Below are 17118 nucleotides of genomic sequence, written 5' to 3' on the forward strand. Positions count from 1 at the left end.
TCTTGTACCATTTAAGACTTTTTATGGCCCTAAATTTGATACAACTAAATTTAAGACTTTTTAAGGAACTGTGGAGATTTTTCATTCTGTGATATCAGACAGTCGATATTTGCGTATTTGGATGTTTAAAGGTGCAATATATAATATTGACAGCTAGATGTTGAAATGGGTACTGCAGTCCAAATTCAAAATATTGTTTCTCCTGCCCCCTTTCGCCTTTAGACGTGACGCTCATGTGGGTTGCCAGATTGAGCACACACAACAGGAACGACTGCAGCCGGCAATGGAAGGAAACAAGCCTAATGCAAGTTTATGACTTGATTTATACGCATTTTGATATGCCTCTAGTCATACAGCTTTTTAGATGGATGCTGAGGCTTTTTAGGTTTGGTAAAATCTGCAATCTCTGACCCAGTTCGTTTGTTGCCTTCAATGGCTTCAATACGTTGTTTCCCACCAACCAAAACACAACAGACATTCTGACATGTAATGCACATTTTCAAAGTAGGATAACTGACTGTTTATTTGTTTTTCGGAGAAACAAGTATGTGAACTTAGCATGTATCCTGCTGTGAATATATTTATATATATATTTTTTTATGCTTTGGTACAGTCAAAAACTTTAATACTGCATGCTCATTTCTACTAATTTTACATGTAGATGACATTTTCTGCCATTTAATACGCAATTAAAGTTTATATTTATTAAGATATCCAAGAAATAAATACCCATTTTTCATACTGTACATTGTGTTGCGATTTCTAAATTCAGTCAGTATGTAAAATAATTGATTTTTAGTCTTTAGTGTTTTAGTTTTAATTTAAATTATTGTTGAAATTGTAAAAAATTGGTTATCAGTTATCGGACGTAACATTGATATATCCTTTTTTTCAATGTAAATGTATCATTGTGTGTATATTAGTATATATATATTTATACTTGAAGAATAGATACAATTTTATGACCAGCGTATACAAAAATGCAATATAAATCTAAGGGTTAATATACTTTTTCTTACATTTCCTTTCAAAAATAAGCATGGAAGTCTTATTTCCAAACGTATAGCAGGTTTGTCTGGTGATTTGATCTGTTTGTTGCTGTCTGATACAGTACAGTTGGTGGGAGCTGCATGAATTACAGGATCCGTTTTAACCATGAGTTAGCAGGAGCTCACTGCAGGAAATTAAAAGCTAGAGCTACTTCCTTTCAACTTCCCGCACGGCCTCTCATCTCGTGCCAGTGCCTTAATGAATAGTAAATTATTAGTCTCCGGCTTCCTTTTTTGCCACAGACAGTTTACACTAGACATTCACCTTGATTCGTCACAGAAAACAACATTTCATGCTATTACATACACTATATAAACATATGGGTGCACTGTATACGCAATGGTTCCATATTGGTCAAAGACAAAAACAAAGACTGACATTACAGATGTAAGAACATCAGACAGCAACAAACAGGTCAAAATTACTACAATAAAGCCACAATACCTGTAGCTTTCTGACACCTGTACAGTTATATATATATACACAGTGGCTTGTGAGAGTATTCATACCCCTTCATTTTTTCACATTTTAGGTTGCTGCCTTATGTTAAACTGCTTCAAATTACTTTTTCTTCTTTATCAATCTACACTCCATACACCATAATGACAAAGCAAAAACAGAATTGTCACAACTTTGTAAATTAATTTTTTTTTAAATAAAATAAGTACATTGCGTAAGTATTCATACCCTTAACTCAGTGCTTAGCTGAAGCACCTTTACAGCCTCAAGTCTTTTAGTGTATGATGGGACAAGCTTTGCTCATCAGCATTTGGCAATTATCACCTCTCAAGCTCTGTCAGGTTGGATGGGAAGACGCACATTTTCAGGTTTCTCCAGAAATATTTGATTGGGTTCAAGCCCAGGCTTTGTCTGGGCCACTCATGGACATTCACAGAGTTGTCTATAAACTAGGGGTGGGCATAGATTAATTTTTTTAATCTAGATTAATCTAGATTAAATCTTGGAATTAATCTAGATTAATCTAGATTAAAATGGCTAATTTGAATTCTGCTGAAGGCATTCAGAATATGTGTGCTTGCTTCCCAAATAATGACTAAAAGTAGTCTTTGAGAATGGATCATAAAGCTCATAAAGCTGTTCTATGATAATTTGTTGATGACAATAAATTATGTTCAATTAGATGTACTTGTGTTTACTAACTAACTAACAATGAAATAATTTTTTCTACCTATTAGATTGTGTTTTTTTTTAACGTCAACACCTACCCAACCCATTACATGTTACACCGTACTTTTATTTTGACAGGTTGCCGTGAAGTTTCTGTGTATACAGTATGATGATGCTATTAGTTTTCTCAAATGAAACGGTAAAAGTGGCACTCACGGCAGTTTGGGAGATTGAGTTTATCTGTTCATGTGAGATGAAAATGCCAAAAATTACCGGGAGCGTCACGTGTGTTTCAGTATGCGTGTAGTAAAAGCTCGTCTCCGCCATGCATACATACAGGTAGGCAAACGGAACATATCGGATTCATATTAAAACGGTCTTTTTGCATTTCAGTTTTCACACTAGTCCATATCGCGATTTGAATTAAGTGACAGACCAACATTTGATTTATGAATCCAAAAAACGACGAATTTACTTGGCATTTCGCGCTATAGTAGATTCGGTTTTTATGAATGGAGGACGACGTGATCCCGTCTGTGTTTTGGCGGAGGAGACTTAAACACGCGACCATATTCTATAGTCTTCGGTTTACATCCGCGTTAAACTATCAAGGTGAAAGTCATCATAGCTTGCGTAGTTTAGACCCAGCTCCCAACCCAAATTTGAGAATAGATTAACGGAGATATTTTTTTTATCGCACGATAAGAGTTTCACGTTAACGCCGATAACGGCCCACCACTACTATAAACCAATCTTGCTGTGTGCTTTGGCTCATTGTTCTGTTGAAAGGTGAACCTTCTGCCCAGTCTGAGGTTCTGAATGCTCTGGACTGGGTTTTCATTAAGGCTATCTCAATATTTTGGTGCATTGAGCTTTTCTTCTACTCTGATGGGTTTTTCAGCCTCTACCGCTAAAAAACACTTAAGGTGATGAGCAGTGTCTGGTTTCCATCAAACATGATGCTTGGAATTGAGGTTCATCAGACCAGAGAATCTTGTTTCTCACAGTCTGAGGGTCCTTTAGGTGCTTTTTTGCAAATTTCAAATGTGTTTTCATGTGTCTTCACTGAGGAGAGGATTGAGTCATGATGATCAATCATGGAGCTCAACTAGAGTGACCATCAGGATCTTGGTCACCTCTCTAACCAAGGTCCTTCTCAATGAATTAATCAGTTTATCTTGTTGTTGGTTGTTTCAAACTACTTCCATTAAGGGTAATGGAGACTACAGCTTCTGTGAACCTTCAATGCAACAGAATTTTTTCTGAACTTTTCCTCAGATGTGTGGCTTGATCCAATCCTGTTTCTGAGCTCTACAGGCAGTTTTTTTGACCTCAGGGCTTGGTTTTTGCTCTGATATGCGTTTTCAGCTGTTAGAACTTTTATTAAGACGTGTGTGCCTTTCAAATTAATTTGCCACAGGTTAACTTCACTCGAAGTGTAGTAACATCTACACACAATATGAATGCTCCCGAGCTAAATTTCAACTGTCCCAGATAAGGGTATGAAAACTTATGCAATGGAATCATTTAAGTTTTTTTACTTTTAATAAATTTACAAAGATGAGAAAAAACTGTTTTTGTTTTTTTTGCTTTGCCATTATGGTGTATGGAGTGTAGATTGATTTGGAAAAAGTTTAACCTAAGGCAGCAACATAAAATGTGAAAAAAAATGAAGGGGTATGAATACTTTTGCAACACACTATATGGCAACACAATAAAAAAAAGGGAAAATGTAGGTGTCAAATGGTTATACTTTCCCAAGTTGTTTTATAAAAAATCAACACACTCGCTAAATTTAAAAACAATTCAGAAGTAGGAACTAAAACCTCAGCCTGCGGAAAAGAGCAATATTGCTGTTTTTACTGCCTCGAAAAACACCCACAAGATTTATATATAACCAGACAGTACCTCAGACATTTTAAATTTACAGCGTCTATTCATATAGCAACAAAGTCATTTTTATTGCACGTACATTTTATTGCCGTAAATATGAATGGGAGCCCTGACCACCACGAACACCATGAAAGTTATATGGAACATAATCCAAAAGTCTTAGAAGTAGACTCAAACCTATATCATGTCGAGGTCCTTCTTACAGTTTTTGTCTGTTGGAATTTTGGACCACTAACACAAAGGCCAACTTTGCAGTCTTGTGCCCAGATTGTCCGTGGATCTCCACAGTAACCCTGATATCTCCTCTGATCCCTGGCCAACATGATATGAATGTGTTTACAGACCCACACCTGTCAGACGAGCACTAAATCACCCAGATCTGGGTTGAGTAAACCCAGAATGCCACTGTGGGTCAGGGAGGTTCATGCTTTCCCCACAGGCGAGTGAGGAATTAGAAGATTAACCCTGAGGAGAGGCGCTGCTGCAACATTCCACACTTCTCCTGAAGACATGCGTGCCTGTCTTTAGAAGAAGATAAAGAAAGTGGACTTGTCTCAGCCTTTAACTTGGAACTAACATTGACCTTGGTCTAGAATATCTATTTTTAGTCGTTTAAGGCATTTATGCTATGTAGCAGTTTGCTTTCAAGCACATGTCGGGGAACGTTTTATAATCACTTTGACCTTTCGTGCCACGCACAGAACATTTCAGTCATTTAGGTTTGCGGTTGCACAACAACAAATCTCAGCAGTAATAAAAAGCAGCCGAAGCCAATAAACATCAGTTCTATCATCTGTTTATTATTCTGAAGTATGTACCAAAATAATAGCTATACGTAAAAATGGCATTTGCATTGTGTAACTAAGTAAAAATGTTTACAGTCAAGCATCACTAATTGTACAAAAATAACAACACAATAAAGATACAAACAATGAAGAACAGAACATCCTCACGTCAGTGTGCAAACTGTTTATACAGATGGAAATGCCTCAGGTGGCACTCCATGATAAATTATTTAAATAGCATTTATCTACACACACATATGAAACAGTCTTAGACAACAAATAAAGCAATAATTTATCAACTTAAAAAAAAAAAAGAAAAGGTACTGGACATTTGAAGCACTGGCAAATGTATTCCTTTAGAAACAAAAAAACATGTCTTTTACTCTGTTATCCATTAGAATGTGGGGCTGGCTGTTTGTTCTATATACTATTTACAACTTGTGCTACAGTAGCAATAAAGCAACCAATTTGTTTTCTTGAAGCAAAGTACTCAAAAGCTTTCGCTTGATCAAATTACAAAACAGCAATGAGGTAATATTTGTACATTAAAGTTTTCCTTTATCTCTCTCTCTCTCTCTCGACAGAAAAGGCAAACAGATCAGAAGATCACCTCCTTTGGAAATGACAGATGAATGGAACGCGACTGAAAAGGTTTGGATGAGTAGTACTAGACGGAACCTTTTTCAAAAACGTTGAAATGTTTTTAGTGAGGGCGATCTTTAGAAAAACCCTCTTGAAGCAAAAGTCTTGCTGAAGTGTTTTGTAAGTGCTACATATATAGAAAACGTCTGAAAGACTTCAACTCTGCTTTCCCTTAGAAATTAGCATCTGAAATAAAACCACACACTAGAGTACTTGGTAATCTAGTATCCAAATCCTTTTCATACAGCCTTTCATTTTGCCATTTCTAATGAATATGTTCAAATGGTTAAACCATCTAGCCCTGAGAAAACTATGCCCACTAAACCATAAGTTATCTCCCGCCAGACCTTAATGGATGTTCGTGAAACTGAAATTTAGATAACAGTCAATACATGACAGATTTTGTTGTTGCTTCGATATCTTAAACATTCACAATGCATTGTTTCTAGTCAAGAAAACACTGAAGTTTTGATAAAATACTGAATATTATACAAGCAATCTTAAATTTTTTTTAAAGGGCTGCGCACTCTTTCTTTTCAAAAAGAGAGCATTGAAACAGAAGAGAGAGAGTAAAGGTTTTGAAGTGCATAGCTGTCTGTTGGGAGCTCTTCCCACACAGAGCCGAATGAGGTTTTTTCAGAGAGAGATCTCAGTCTTCCCATTGAAGCAAAGCGAGGGAGACTTTTCTTCTGCTCTACCTGCTAATGGTGGAGGAGTCCATATTGTGAATCGGAAGCCACTTGGTTTTTATCCCAACCAGTGGCATTTACATTGAAATTGACTACCTGCTTTCTCACTCCACCAGTGTGTGAGCGGCAGCAGAAAAAGTAGCGTCAAATCTTGTCCCTGGACTTTGCCTGGAATACATATTTATATGGAAAGGTGCATTCTTTGATCAACATCCTGTCGTGCAATTACGCATCTGAAAAGGAACAGAAAGATGGGAAGTGTTAATGCTGAATGAATAAAAGCAGAAAGGCTTTTATTTGGATGTCTATGTGATGTGTGCACACTCACCTCTGCATTCATATTTGAGGTCTGAGAAGTACACCATCTCTTGTGAGAAGACGAAGAGACCCAGTCTTCCACCTGCGTATGTCTTGTCATAAATTCTTCCAGAATCTGCCATGATCTTTTTGCCTTCATACATGACCACTCTGAAATATATACATATAAAACCAATTAACAAAATACATAGAAATAAGTATTCTTTCTAGAATTATCTTTTTAGTCTTACCTTATGTGTCCAGTTCTTGGTCTATGAGTCAAGTGCCATCTGTAAGCAGTGAAGTCTTTCCATCCTATGTTCTTTGGGTCATGCCACAGTGTGCGCACCTAAAACGGATCATGTACAGAAATGTTAATAGTTATATAAAGGGTTTCAAATCTGATTTAATCAGTGAGCTTGGTGAAACCTTGGTACCTGTCCTGGAGTGTCTCCGGTGTGCCAGAGGGCGTTTCTCAGATGCTCGCCTGGCCCTGTGGTGGAGTTAACCACTTTGATTGACAGCCCTGAGTAACCCTGTGCCTTGGTTGGTGTGCTGGACCAGTAGGTCTGTGTGATTTGCTTCCACATGACCACGTAGAAGCGAGAGCTGGACTGGTATCCGAAAACGAAGCCGGCGTAGTCGTCGTCCCTCTCAGTGTTGATGAAGAATGTTCCGCTGAAGTCGACTGAATTGAACTCATCAAAACCTTTAAAGAAATTAGGAAAAAAGTTAGAATTTATGGAAGTATACAGATTTAAAATTAATTGGCTATACAAGTTTTGTTTTTATGACAACGTTTTAGTGCCATGTAAAAAAAAAAAAAAAATGATGAGATTAAAGTCGTAATATTTTGAGAATAATGTTGAAATATTTTGACAAAGTCAAAATTATGAGAATAAAGTCAAAATGTTTAGACAATAAAGTCAAAATTATGAGAATAAAGCCAAAATTATGAGAATAAAGTCAAAATATTTCAAGTATAAATTTAAAATTACAAGAATAGTCAAAATATTTTGAGAATAATGTTGAAATATTTAGACTATAAAGTCAAAATTATAAGAATATCAAAATGTTTCGAGAATAAAGTCAAAATTCAGAGAATAAAGTTGAAATTACGAAATAGTCGAAATTATGAGAATAAAGTTAAAATATTTCGAGAATAATGTTAAAATGTTTTGATTATAAAGTCAAAATAATAAGAATATCAAAATGTTTTGAGAATAAAGTCAAAATTCAGAGAATAAAGTTGAAATTACGAAATAGTCAAAATTATGAGAATAGAGTCTAAAAAAAATAAAATAAAGTCTAAATATTTCGAAAATTAAGTCTAAATATTTTGAGTATAATGTCAAAATTACGAGAAAAAAGTTTAAATGTTTCTGTCGAAATTATGATAATTTATTAGTAGCAATTATGAGATTAAAGCTTTAATATTTATAGTATATTCTAGCCTATTGCGACTATTGTCTCAGCTTTCAAAATCAAAAGGCTATACTTTAATTGTAACTTTAATTGCTATGATTTAATTCTCATAGTTTTGACTTCATTCTCGAAACATTTCGAATCTCATAATTTTTGATTTTTTGATTTGTTTACATGGCACTAAAATGCTGTCATATGTTTTTGTCTTTTTTTTAATAAATGATTTTGTAGCCATTTTATTGTAATTTAGTTTTAATCTAGAAAATGTTTTCGTATAGTTTCAGTTTTTCCAAGTTATATTATTTTGTTTTTTATTTTTTGTTTTCAAACAATGACCAAAAAGTTGCATTAAATATTGTCTGTTTCTGCAAGCTAAGGTATTGTGCAGAATTTTCTACTTAATTTGGGATATTAATAATTATTTTACACACTGCCAAGTATTTTTTACATGTGTGCAAAAAACAGCATATGCTGTTTAGATATGTTTTGAAGAGTGAAAGCTGGTTTGAACTGGTTTAAGCCGGTCTTTAGCAGGTCATAAGCTGGTTTAAGATGGTCCTGAGCAGGAGCTAGGTGCTTAGGATCAGCTAAGGACCATCTTAAACAAGCCCAAACCAGCTGCCATGCTTCAAAACATACCTAACTAACATATGCTGTTTTTTTTCAAAAGGGTATTTTAGGTCAAATTTAATAGACTAAACTTACCAACAGCAATGCCAGGATCGCAGTTGACTGTCTGAACCAGTTCTTTGCCTTGGTGACGAACCACCCAGTTGGGGTCGATCTGAGAAGTGCCCTTGGGATCCAGAGGAACCATCTGGAACTTGCGGAAGTCGGTTTCACTGATGTCAAAGTTCTCAGGACAGACATCATAGATATCTAAGACATTGTCCTGGTCAAAGTCATCTTTACAGGCATCGCCACGTCCATCACCTACAAATGGAAGAAGTTAAAACGGTAAGTATAAATCTTGACATTAATGAGTGCAATAGAACATTCAGATTTAAAACTGACCATCAGAATCCAGTTGATCCGCATTGGGAACCAATCTACAGTTGTCTTTCTCATCAGGGATGCCGTCATTATCATCATCGTAGTCGCAAGCGTCTCCTTTACCATCCTTGTCGTGATCAGCCTGGTTAGCATTAGGGATGTACGGGCAGTTGTCCAGGTTGTTTTGGTGACCGTCCTCATCGATATCCTGGTTGCTGTCGCATTTGTCTCCGACACGGTCAGAATCAGAGTCGACCTGTTGGAGTGAAAGTGTAGAATCATTAAATACCAAAGCCTTACGGCTTTCTTAATTAAAATATTCCCACTAGAATGACTAACTTCTTTTCTATTTGGCCCATCTGTACAGGCTTTTACAGAAAGCAATCTTATGTTCCTGAAGCTTGGCACTACCACAGTCACATTTCAGCGTCTAATGAGGAAAGGAGGGGTGCATTCCTTCTCTTCAGTTAACCATGGCACAGGTGTGATCCGCAGGGATTGAGTGCCGACAGGGCATGCATAAACCCACCGGCAAATCTCTCGCTCCTCACTAATAACCATTCTTTACCTCTGCATATCCTCTGGGTTAATTGAACACTAGTGAGTGTCCCTGAAAAGCCTCCTAGTGCTTTATTGTGTGGCTTTGGCTTCAAGGAGAAGAGGATTTACTCCTCCCATACATAGCTTAGTAAAGACTGCGACTTCCCTCTGGGTATTTTTTTAGCAATGGCTCTGGAACTGAACTGAACAGCTCATAGATCTCTGTGGATTATATAATGGTTTTAAAAAACACCTGCGGTATTCACTCACTCGTTTAAGGCTCACATATTCATACCTGGTCTGGGTTGTGTTCCAGAGGGCAGTTGTCACACTGGTCGCCAACTCCATCCAGATCGGTGTCTTTCTGGTCGACGTTGTACAGATACGGGCAGTTGTCATTCTCATTCAAAATACCTGTCAAAAGGAATGACATTATGGTGAAGATTGATTGAAAACAGACTGGAAAGAGTCAGAGTGATTCTCACGAAACCTGTCAAGAAAACATCTAGGTCATAATTTACTTCCCAATCGAAAGAAATGAATATATGCTAAAGTCATGAAATGTGACAATGCCTTTTTTTGATTAAGGAACGAAATAGTTTTTTTTTGGCTGGTTTATCAAGGAATGTCCATGTATGGATAAGCAAGTTTTGCACGGTTTTCGTACCATCTCCATCAATGTCCACAGCACAGGCGTCACCTTCCCCATTGTTGTCAGTGTCGGTCTGGTCTGGGTTGCTGCTGTACGGACAGTTATCGCAGCGGTCTCCTACATCATCGCGATCATAGTCGTACTGCCTTGGGTTGAAGATGAGTGGGCAGTTGTCCTATTTTAAAAAGAGACCGCAGTTCAGATGGAGAAACATATGGCAAATAACAGTCAAGCAATTCTCCACAGGGCCCGCTCACACGAAGGTTATTACTTTTAGATGTTAGGCTTGTAATTTGGCTGTGGCTCTGTAGGTCTATTTAGAGGAGCGCAACGATAAAAGCGAGCCTTATTTTAGGAACTGGACCAAGGATAATATTGGATTAGCGCGATACACTGCAGGTCTTTCAGAAAGGTACTTCCCTGGTGGAATTTGAGGTTTGTCTCCAAGAGAAACTGAGTTTGCTTTACACAGCACACCGCAAAATTTGGGCGGCGTTACTTTCTTCATTCATATGCGGTGCGAAATGTACAAAAAGTCACTTGACTGGAATGAGCACCTGTGTAGACAGTAATGTAACTATACTTTACCCTGTCATCAGGAATGCCATCGTCGTCATCGTCATTATCACAAGCATCGCCGACTCCATCCTTGTCATAGTCCTCTTGGCCAGAGTTGGGAAGATTGGGACAATTGTCCTTAAAAAAAAGGGAGTGGTATATGAATATTAAACAATAGCTACAATGATGTTATTAGTATTTTTAAACCACATTAACCCAATTTATGCCAACCTTCTTGCAGTGATAGGTTGCGTTCTCAACGCACACAAGATCAGCATTGGGCCAGCCATCAAGATCAGTGTCCTCTCCACAGATGTGTCCATTTCCAGCAAAGCCAGGTTTGCATTCACAGCGGAACATGGGGTCTGCGAAATGGCCCAGGTAGTTGCAACGAGCGTTCTTATTGCAATCGTGACTTCCATCGAGGCAGGGATTACGAGGTGTGCACACCTGCACCAAAAGATAAATCAGTCAGCCCACAACAGTTCATGAGCAGGTGCAATGTTGGTAATCATTTGGTGTTCTCTCATTTACCTGTTTCTTAGAAGCAGCGTCCTCCACTCCTCGACCGAATGGCTGTGGGCCGTTGTAGCGAGAGGGGCATGGCAGGCAGTTGTAGCCTGGAACAGTGTTCTCACATCTGTGGACTCCATTAAATTCAAAGCAGGCGTCAGGGACTTCCTTACACTGTAATAGAGAAACAGACAATCCGAATTAGTATCGGTATCATTCAAGATTTCAATGTTGGTTCATCCCTAAAAAGCAGTGTACTGCACCTCATTGATATCCTTGCAGTTGATTCCATTTCCAGTGTATCCCGTGGGGCATTTTCCACATTTCCAGGAGCCATCGGGAAAGCTTGTACACTGCGCTCCTTGAAAGCATGGATTTGAAAGGCATCCATCTGCGAAAAACAAAAATAAGTGAATGATTTATCTCAGAAACAGACTAGTATCATCTAAAGGGGTGAGTGACACAATAACTCACCGATTGGACAGGCTTGTTTGTTGCAAAGCTGGCTGGCTTTTGCATCTCCCACACAGTCTTTGCCGCCATGCATGGGTACTGGGTTGTTGCAAAGACGTTTGCGGTTTTGGACGCCACCGCCGCAGGTGGCAGAGCAAGCATCCCAGGGTGACCATGGTCCCCAGCCACCATTGACTGAGAAAATACAAAACAAAAAAGTAGATATTTATTTTTCATAAATTAAAAAAATGGACACATGCACAAGGTGTTCACTTACTCGGACATGATGATTTCTCACACTTCTCTGTTTGCCGACCCTCGCCCTGGCAGTCTTTGCCTTCCATTTGAGGTGTTGGAGAGTTGCAGAGACGGATACGTGTGATAACACCAGCGCCGCAGGTGACCGAGCAGGAAGACCAGGGTGACCAGTGACTCCAGCTGCCATCCTGCTTAACTGTTAGACACAGGTTGTTACTTTTCTCCACTAGTGTGATGAAAAACATAGACGCTTTTTTACCATTGGGCATTACTTACAGCGCTTGTCACACTCCTGAAGGTAGCAGTCTCTGGTCTGCACCGATGTGCCCTCGCAGTTGTTATTGATGCGGTCGCAGGAGCGGCCGCGCTGCTGAATGCCCCTTCCACAGGACACAGAACAATGGGTCCATTCAGACCAGGGGGACCAGCCATCCTCAGCGGAGTCGCTCGCTGTCGAGAGAGCGAAACGAGACAATAGCAGAGCTATTCCTTCTTTCTAAAGCAGCAAAATGGAGAAAAGCTTTTAATACTGGGCCTTAATGGACTCAATTTAGCCTGGGCAGCTCGAGACAGAGCACTCCAGGGAACCCTGGCATGAACCAAGCACTTGGAATGCCGGGGAAATGTCAGTGTATTTAATGCACAGGGATACCTTTCTCCAAATGTGGAAATGGTATTTGCAAACACCCTTGTTTAAGCCATAAGTTCAAACACATGAGGCTGATATTAATTGAAATCCTTGCTATGCATGGCAAGCTCTCAAGACGTGAGGAGACTGCTGTTTCGAGTTTGAGTCTCGGCCAAACAGCACCAATTTTCCACCTCCCTTTAACTAATTTAGACAATTATGGCCATTTAGCGATTCAGTGATGCACAAAGCTCTAGTGTTCCTTTCATTAGTTAAACTTCAGTTGAAGTCTATTGTGTGGTGCAGGAATGGCTGTGGATGTTTGGGCGGCGTTTTCAATACAAAAAGCTTTTGAAAGTCGAAATGTTGCCTGGTTAACAATTCAAATTGACACTCGAGTGTTTTTTTTTTCGCTTGGACATTTACGTTTAGTCTGTGGGTGAGTCTCTTAAGCTCACAAAGTCTGCATTTATTTGATCAAAAATATAGTGAAAAGAGCTATATTGTGAAATATTATTACACGTGTTTTCTATTTTACTATTTTTAACATGTAATATGTGTGCCTGGACCAAAAAAAACAGTCTTAAGTAGCCAAAAACACATTGTATGGGTCAAAATGTTAATTTTTTCTTTTATGCCAAAAATCATTAGGATATTAAGTAAAGATCATGTTCCATGAAGATATTTAGTAAATGTCCTACTGTAAATATATCAAAACTTAATTTTTGTTTAGTAATATGCATTGCTAAGAACTTCATTTGGACAACTTTAAAGGCAATTTTCTCAGTATTTAGATTTTTTTTGCCCCCTTAGATTCCAGATTTTCAAATCGTTGTATCTAGACCAAATATTGTCCTATTCTAATAAACCATATATAAATGGAAATTTAAAAAAATGACACTTATGACTGGTTTTGTGGTCCAGGGTCACATATATTTCTGTAATGGCAACGCTGAATTTTCAGTATCCATCATTCTAGTCTTCAGTGTCACGTGATCCTTCATAAATCATTCTAATATGCTGATTTGGTGCTATCAATGTTACAAAATGTTGATGATATTTAAGATTCTTTGATAAATACAAAGCACTGTATTTATTTGAAATAGAAAGCTATTTCTTTAAATAAACTTACGGGTTCCACATCGAGGGCAGCACTCCCCATCAGGCACTGTGGCGTTTGCGCATGGGATTAGGGGACATGAAATCTTGCGGCACACCGTTGCAGAGTTCTGTGGTTAGACACAATGACTCTCATTAATCATTTGACAGGACATGCCATGACTGGTGCATTTGGTATGAAAAACCATAGCCTCTTGATGTGGTGCAACACCACATTCAACATTAAAATTTTAATCCAAGTAACTGTGAATGCTGTGAAAGTTAATAACCTGGTGGTGTTTAAGTGTAATAAGGCATGCAAATACTTCTCATTATTAATTTGATTTGGCACTTCAGAGAAAATTAGCTGAAGGCATTAACTCAACACAAGTTCTCTTGTATTCTCTTGAGTTGCCTCCATTTTAATTAGAGGCTAGGTAGTTTAGGGAAATGGATACACCCGGCTTAAGTCTGCCACAATAGACAAGACTAAGACCAGCGCTGTGTATCATAGCACCTACGTGACATGGCTCCCGTCTCGCTAACACACAAATTAGTGGCTTAATGACAGAGCAGGCAACTCTCAGAGTCTAACAGGTACATGTCTTCTCGCAGGTTATTGGGTTCTTACCTGGCAAGTGCACTCTGTGCAATCGTCCACTGTCCACTCCTCCTTGTTTTTGTGCATAATTCCATTGTGAAGACAGACACCAGTTTGAATGCTCAAGCGAGTCATGAGCAAGTCTTTCTCATCCGTCTAGAAAACGAAACAAAATTGAGATTTGATTATGTGTATCTACAATCTACAATACACGTTCAGCATATTCATATGCAGTAACTTTTTGCTTACCACTTTGCGGAGTTCATTGGACAGCTCTTGCACCACAACACCAAGACCTTTCAGTTCCTTGAACATGGCAGCCAGGTCCTCACACGAAAAGCCACAAATCATCTGCAGATCTACAAAGTAGAGAGATATACAGTTTGCAATGGTTAAAATTTGGATTCTCAACTTATGTATATTTGTATGGATCACCGAAAAAGAAGGATTACCTTTTGTTTTGTGGCCAGTGTAATCAGTCCTGATTGCAGGTCTGGATCCATTTATGGGATTGTCAAGGGTGATGATATCAGTCATAATTGCTGCAAGAGGAAAGGGCATTCAGATGGCTTAAAGTTCATTATAAAAATGATTGAGCTAAAGGAAAAGTTGAATGAAAAAGGCTTGAAATGTTGCCATTGTTCATTGGATGGCACAGAAGTGCTGCTCTTTTTTATTTTATGTTATTTAAAATACAATTAATTTGTGGTCCTTAAATTTAAAAAATGTCTAGGCGGTGTAACTTTTCATAGATTATAAAGAAAAGAAAAAGAAAGAAAAAAAAACTCAGGCTCTACTCAAGTAGTATGTCATGCACTTTTACTATTATTTAATAAGTGAATAAAAAATAACATTTTAAGCAAATCAAAGTCAATGTGGCATAATCAATTTCTTATGGGCTCCTATGCATGTGTTCTGCATCACTTACAGTTTTGGCATCCTTTATTCCTCTGAATTGCTTCCAGTGTCGTTCCAAACACAAAGCGCACGTTTTGCAACACCCCCTAAAAAACCCACAAGTGATTAATGCTTCTCACTGTATTGACAAAAAGAAAAGATTCACAGACAGCGAACTGTCCACTCACCATGAACCTGTCCTTCACTGCGCCCTTGCCGATCCTCAGTCTCGCCACACCTGGAGTCTCCTGAGTGAGGATAGTCTGGATTGAAGCATCGAGCTCCGCTGTATTCACCTCCTCACATCCCACATAGAACTGAACCCTGTCCTCCTGCACGAATAGAGTGATGTTTTTCCAGTGTCCCACTGCCAAATCCGCTTCCTCGATGGACACGACCTGTTGCTTGTTTTCAGTGGAAAAAAAAATGTCCAGAGTGTTGGCTTTCCCGTTCGAAACGATTTCGAAGATGGGTCCTGAGCCATCTTTCTTTTCTACGGTCAGAAGGCTTCCCCTCGTGTGTTTGAACTGCTTGAAATTGACCAGGAGGAGAAATCCTCTCTCAGCGTGAATGGAATCGATTAGGTCCCTGAAGGCGCTCTCGGGAACCGGGGGAATCAGGTCGGGGTTCAGAATCTTGTAGGCGGGGCTGTACGGGTCGTCGCCTTTCACCAGAGTCACCCCGTGGTTTTTCCTCGGCACTTGGACCAGCTCAAACAGATCGTAAACGCTGTTGTCGTCTCGGCTTTCTACCAGGAATTCAGAAGTTAAAGAAATCTCGTTATGATGGAGTTTAATATCAACGGACAGTTTTAATTTATTCCACTGCGCTCTAGAGTACCTGATTCTGATTGGTCAATTCAGCGGTCAATTGTTCAATCCGTTAATAAAATGAATTAAACTTGAATGATATATTTCTTTTTTCATAAACGTATTTAATGTCACTGTAATAAGTGGAATAATGCATAGAAAGCTAGTCATGACTGCAAAATAAACCCATTCATAAACTCTTCACCCTTTTGGAGTTTATTTTACGATAATTACCAACGGACTGTCAATTATTCCTATAATATCTAACAGCTAGTTATACTTTAAACCACATTTAAACGACAGCATTCATTCACAAACGCTAAACGCCATCAGTTACATATTAGTCCGTTCAAGTATCATCGCTCACCTGCGACTCTGGCGCTCTCGCAGTTCCAAAGCATCAGTAGCAAAAAGATTGCAGTTGACTTCATTTTATCACTTATTCTTTTGCCTAAATCACAAATAAATGTGTAAGTTATTGAACATTCATGCAAAGCTTAACCTTATTCAAAAATAAGAAAAAAACGCACCTTCCAAGCTTTTAAAACAGCAGCAATTCCAGGGGAAAGTGATATAATTCCTAAGATCAGTCAATCAAAGGTCGTTTGAAAATAAAGAAATTATTTTCTCCTTAACCGCGGTCTACAGCATTCGGTGTTTCTTTGCTGTAGTTACAGTGCCCAATCTAACTATTACCAAAGAGAACAAAGTGCTATTTAAATAGTTTCATGACATTCCTGAGCGCTCGTCTCCTCCAATCAGATGCTGGAAGGAAAAAGGGACGAGCTTGCGTTACCTCACAGAGCGTTTGTCTGAGTTACACACGAGGGGAAAAACGCACCACATTCCAACGAACACATTCCATAAACATACTTTTGATTTTCATGACCACTGCTTCCGTTTAGTGGCTTTTTATTTGCCGCGCTCCTGATTATTTTTTTATCCACGTAATGCTGATTGTTTTGTCATTCAATAATTCCAGTTCGCCTATTTCTCGTCTCTTAAGTCTCTACCTTACCGTTTCTTATGTACATATTGTGTTTTTTTAAGTCATCGATAATGCATAGTTAAAACGTTCGCGTTTTCTAAGTGGATCCTTTAGAGAAAGTGTTTCATATAACGAGAACGCTTTATTTGAGTGCTCGGTGCCATTCACAGCATCTTATGGGATGCTGGTGAAGAAAGTGTAGCAGTGACACGTCTCTCCGC

The 17118-nt window shown here is 38.5% G+C and overlaps 1 protein-coding gene across 1 annotated transcript; it reads right to left on the bottom strand.

The window, feature by feature from the left end:
- Window positions 1-4851: 4851 nt before the first annotated feature.
- thbs1b (thrombospondin 1b) lies at window positions 4852-16579 on the bottom strand. Its single transcript, XM_073852949.1, has 23 exons — window positions 16440-16579; window positions 16277-16360; window positions 15289-15848; window positions 15132-15207; window positions 14656-14745; window positions 14453-14562; window positions 14234-14359; window positions 13637-13733; window positions 12153-12326; window positions 11896-12072; window positions 11640-11813; window positions 11429-11556; window positions 11187-11339; window positions 10884-11102; window positions 10683-10790; window positions 10110-10269; window positions 9738-9856; window positions 8924-9158; window positions 8615-8842; window positions 6922-7193; window positions 6736-6833; window positions 6516-6655; window positions 4852-6420 (listed from the first exon to the last, which is right to left on the bottom strand). Exons 2-23 carry the CDS (start codon window positions 16338-16340, stop codon window positions 6413-6415), a joined length of 3516 nt encoding a protein of 1171 aa, XP_073709050.1. The 5' UTR covers window positions 16341-16360; window positions 16440-16579; the 3' UTR covers window positions 4852-6412.
- Between the last annotated feature and the right edge of the window lie 539 nt (window positions 16580-17118).

Source organism: Garra rufa, chromosome 13 (assembly GCF_049309525.1).
Source record: "Garra rufa chromosome 13, GarRuf1.0, whole genome shotgun sequence".
NCBI classification, from domain to species: Eukaryota; Metazoa; Chordata; class Actinopteri; order Cypriniformes; family Cyprinidae; genus Garra; species Garra rufa.

Bases quoted from the DNA above. Each gene is read 5' to 3' on its own strand.
- thbs1b (XM_073852949.1), bottom strand. From the start codon at position 16,340: ATGAAGTCAACTGCAATCTTTTTGCTACTGATGCTTTGGAACTGCGAG. The intron at 11,557-11,639 runs GTGAGTTATTGT...TGTTTTTCGCAG, and splicing joins CAAACAAGCCTGTCCAATCG to ATGGATGCCTTTCAAATCCA. The intron at 7,194-8,614 runs GTAAGTTTAGTC...ATTTCTTTAAAG, and splicing joins CGATCCTGGCATTGCTGTTG to GTTTTGATGAGTTCAATTCA.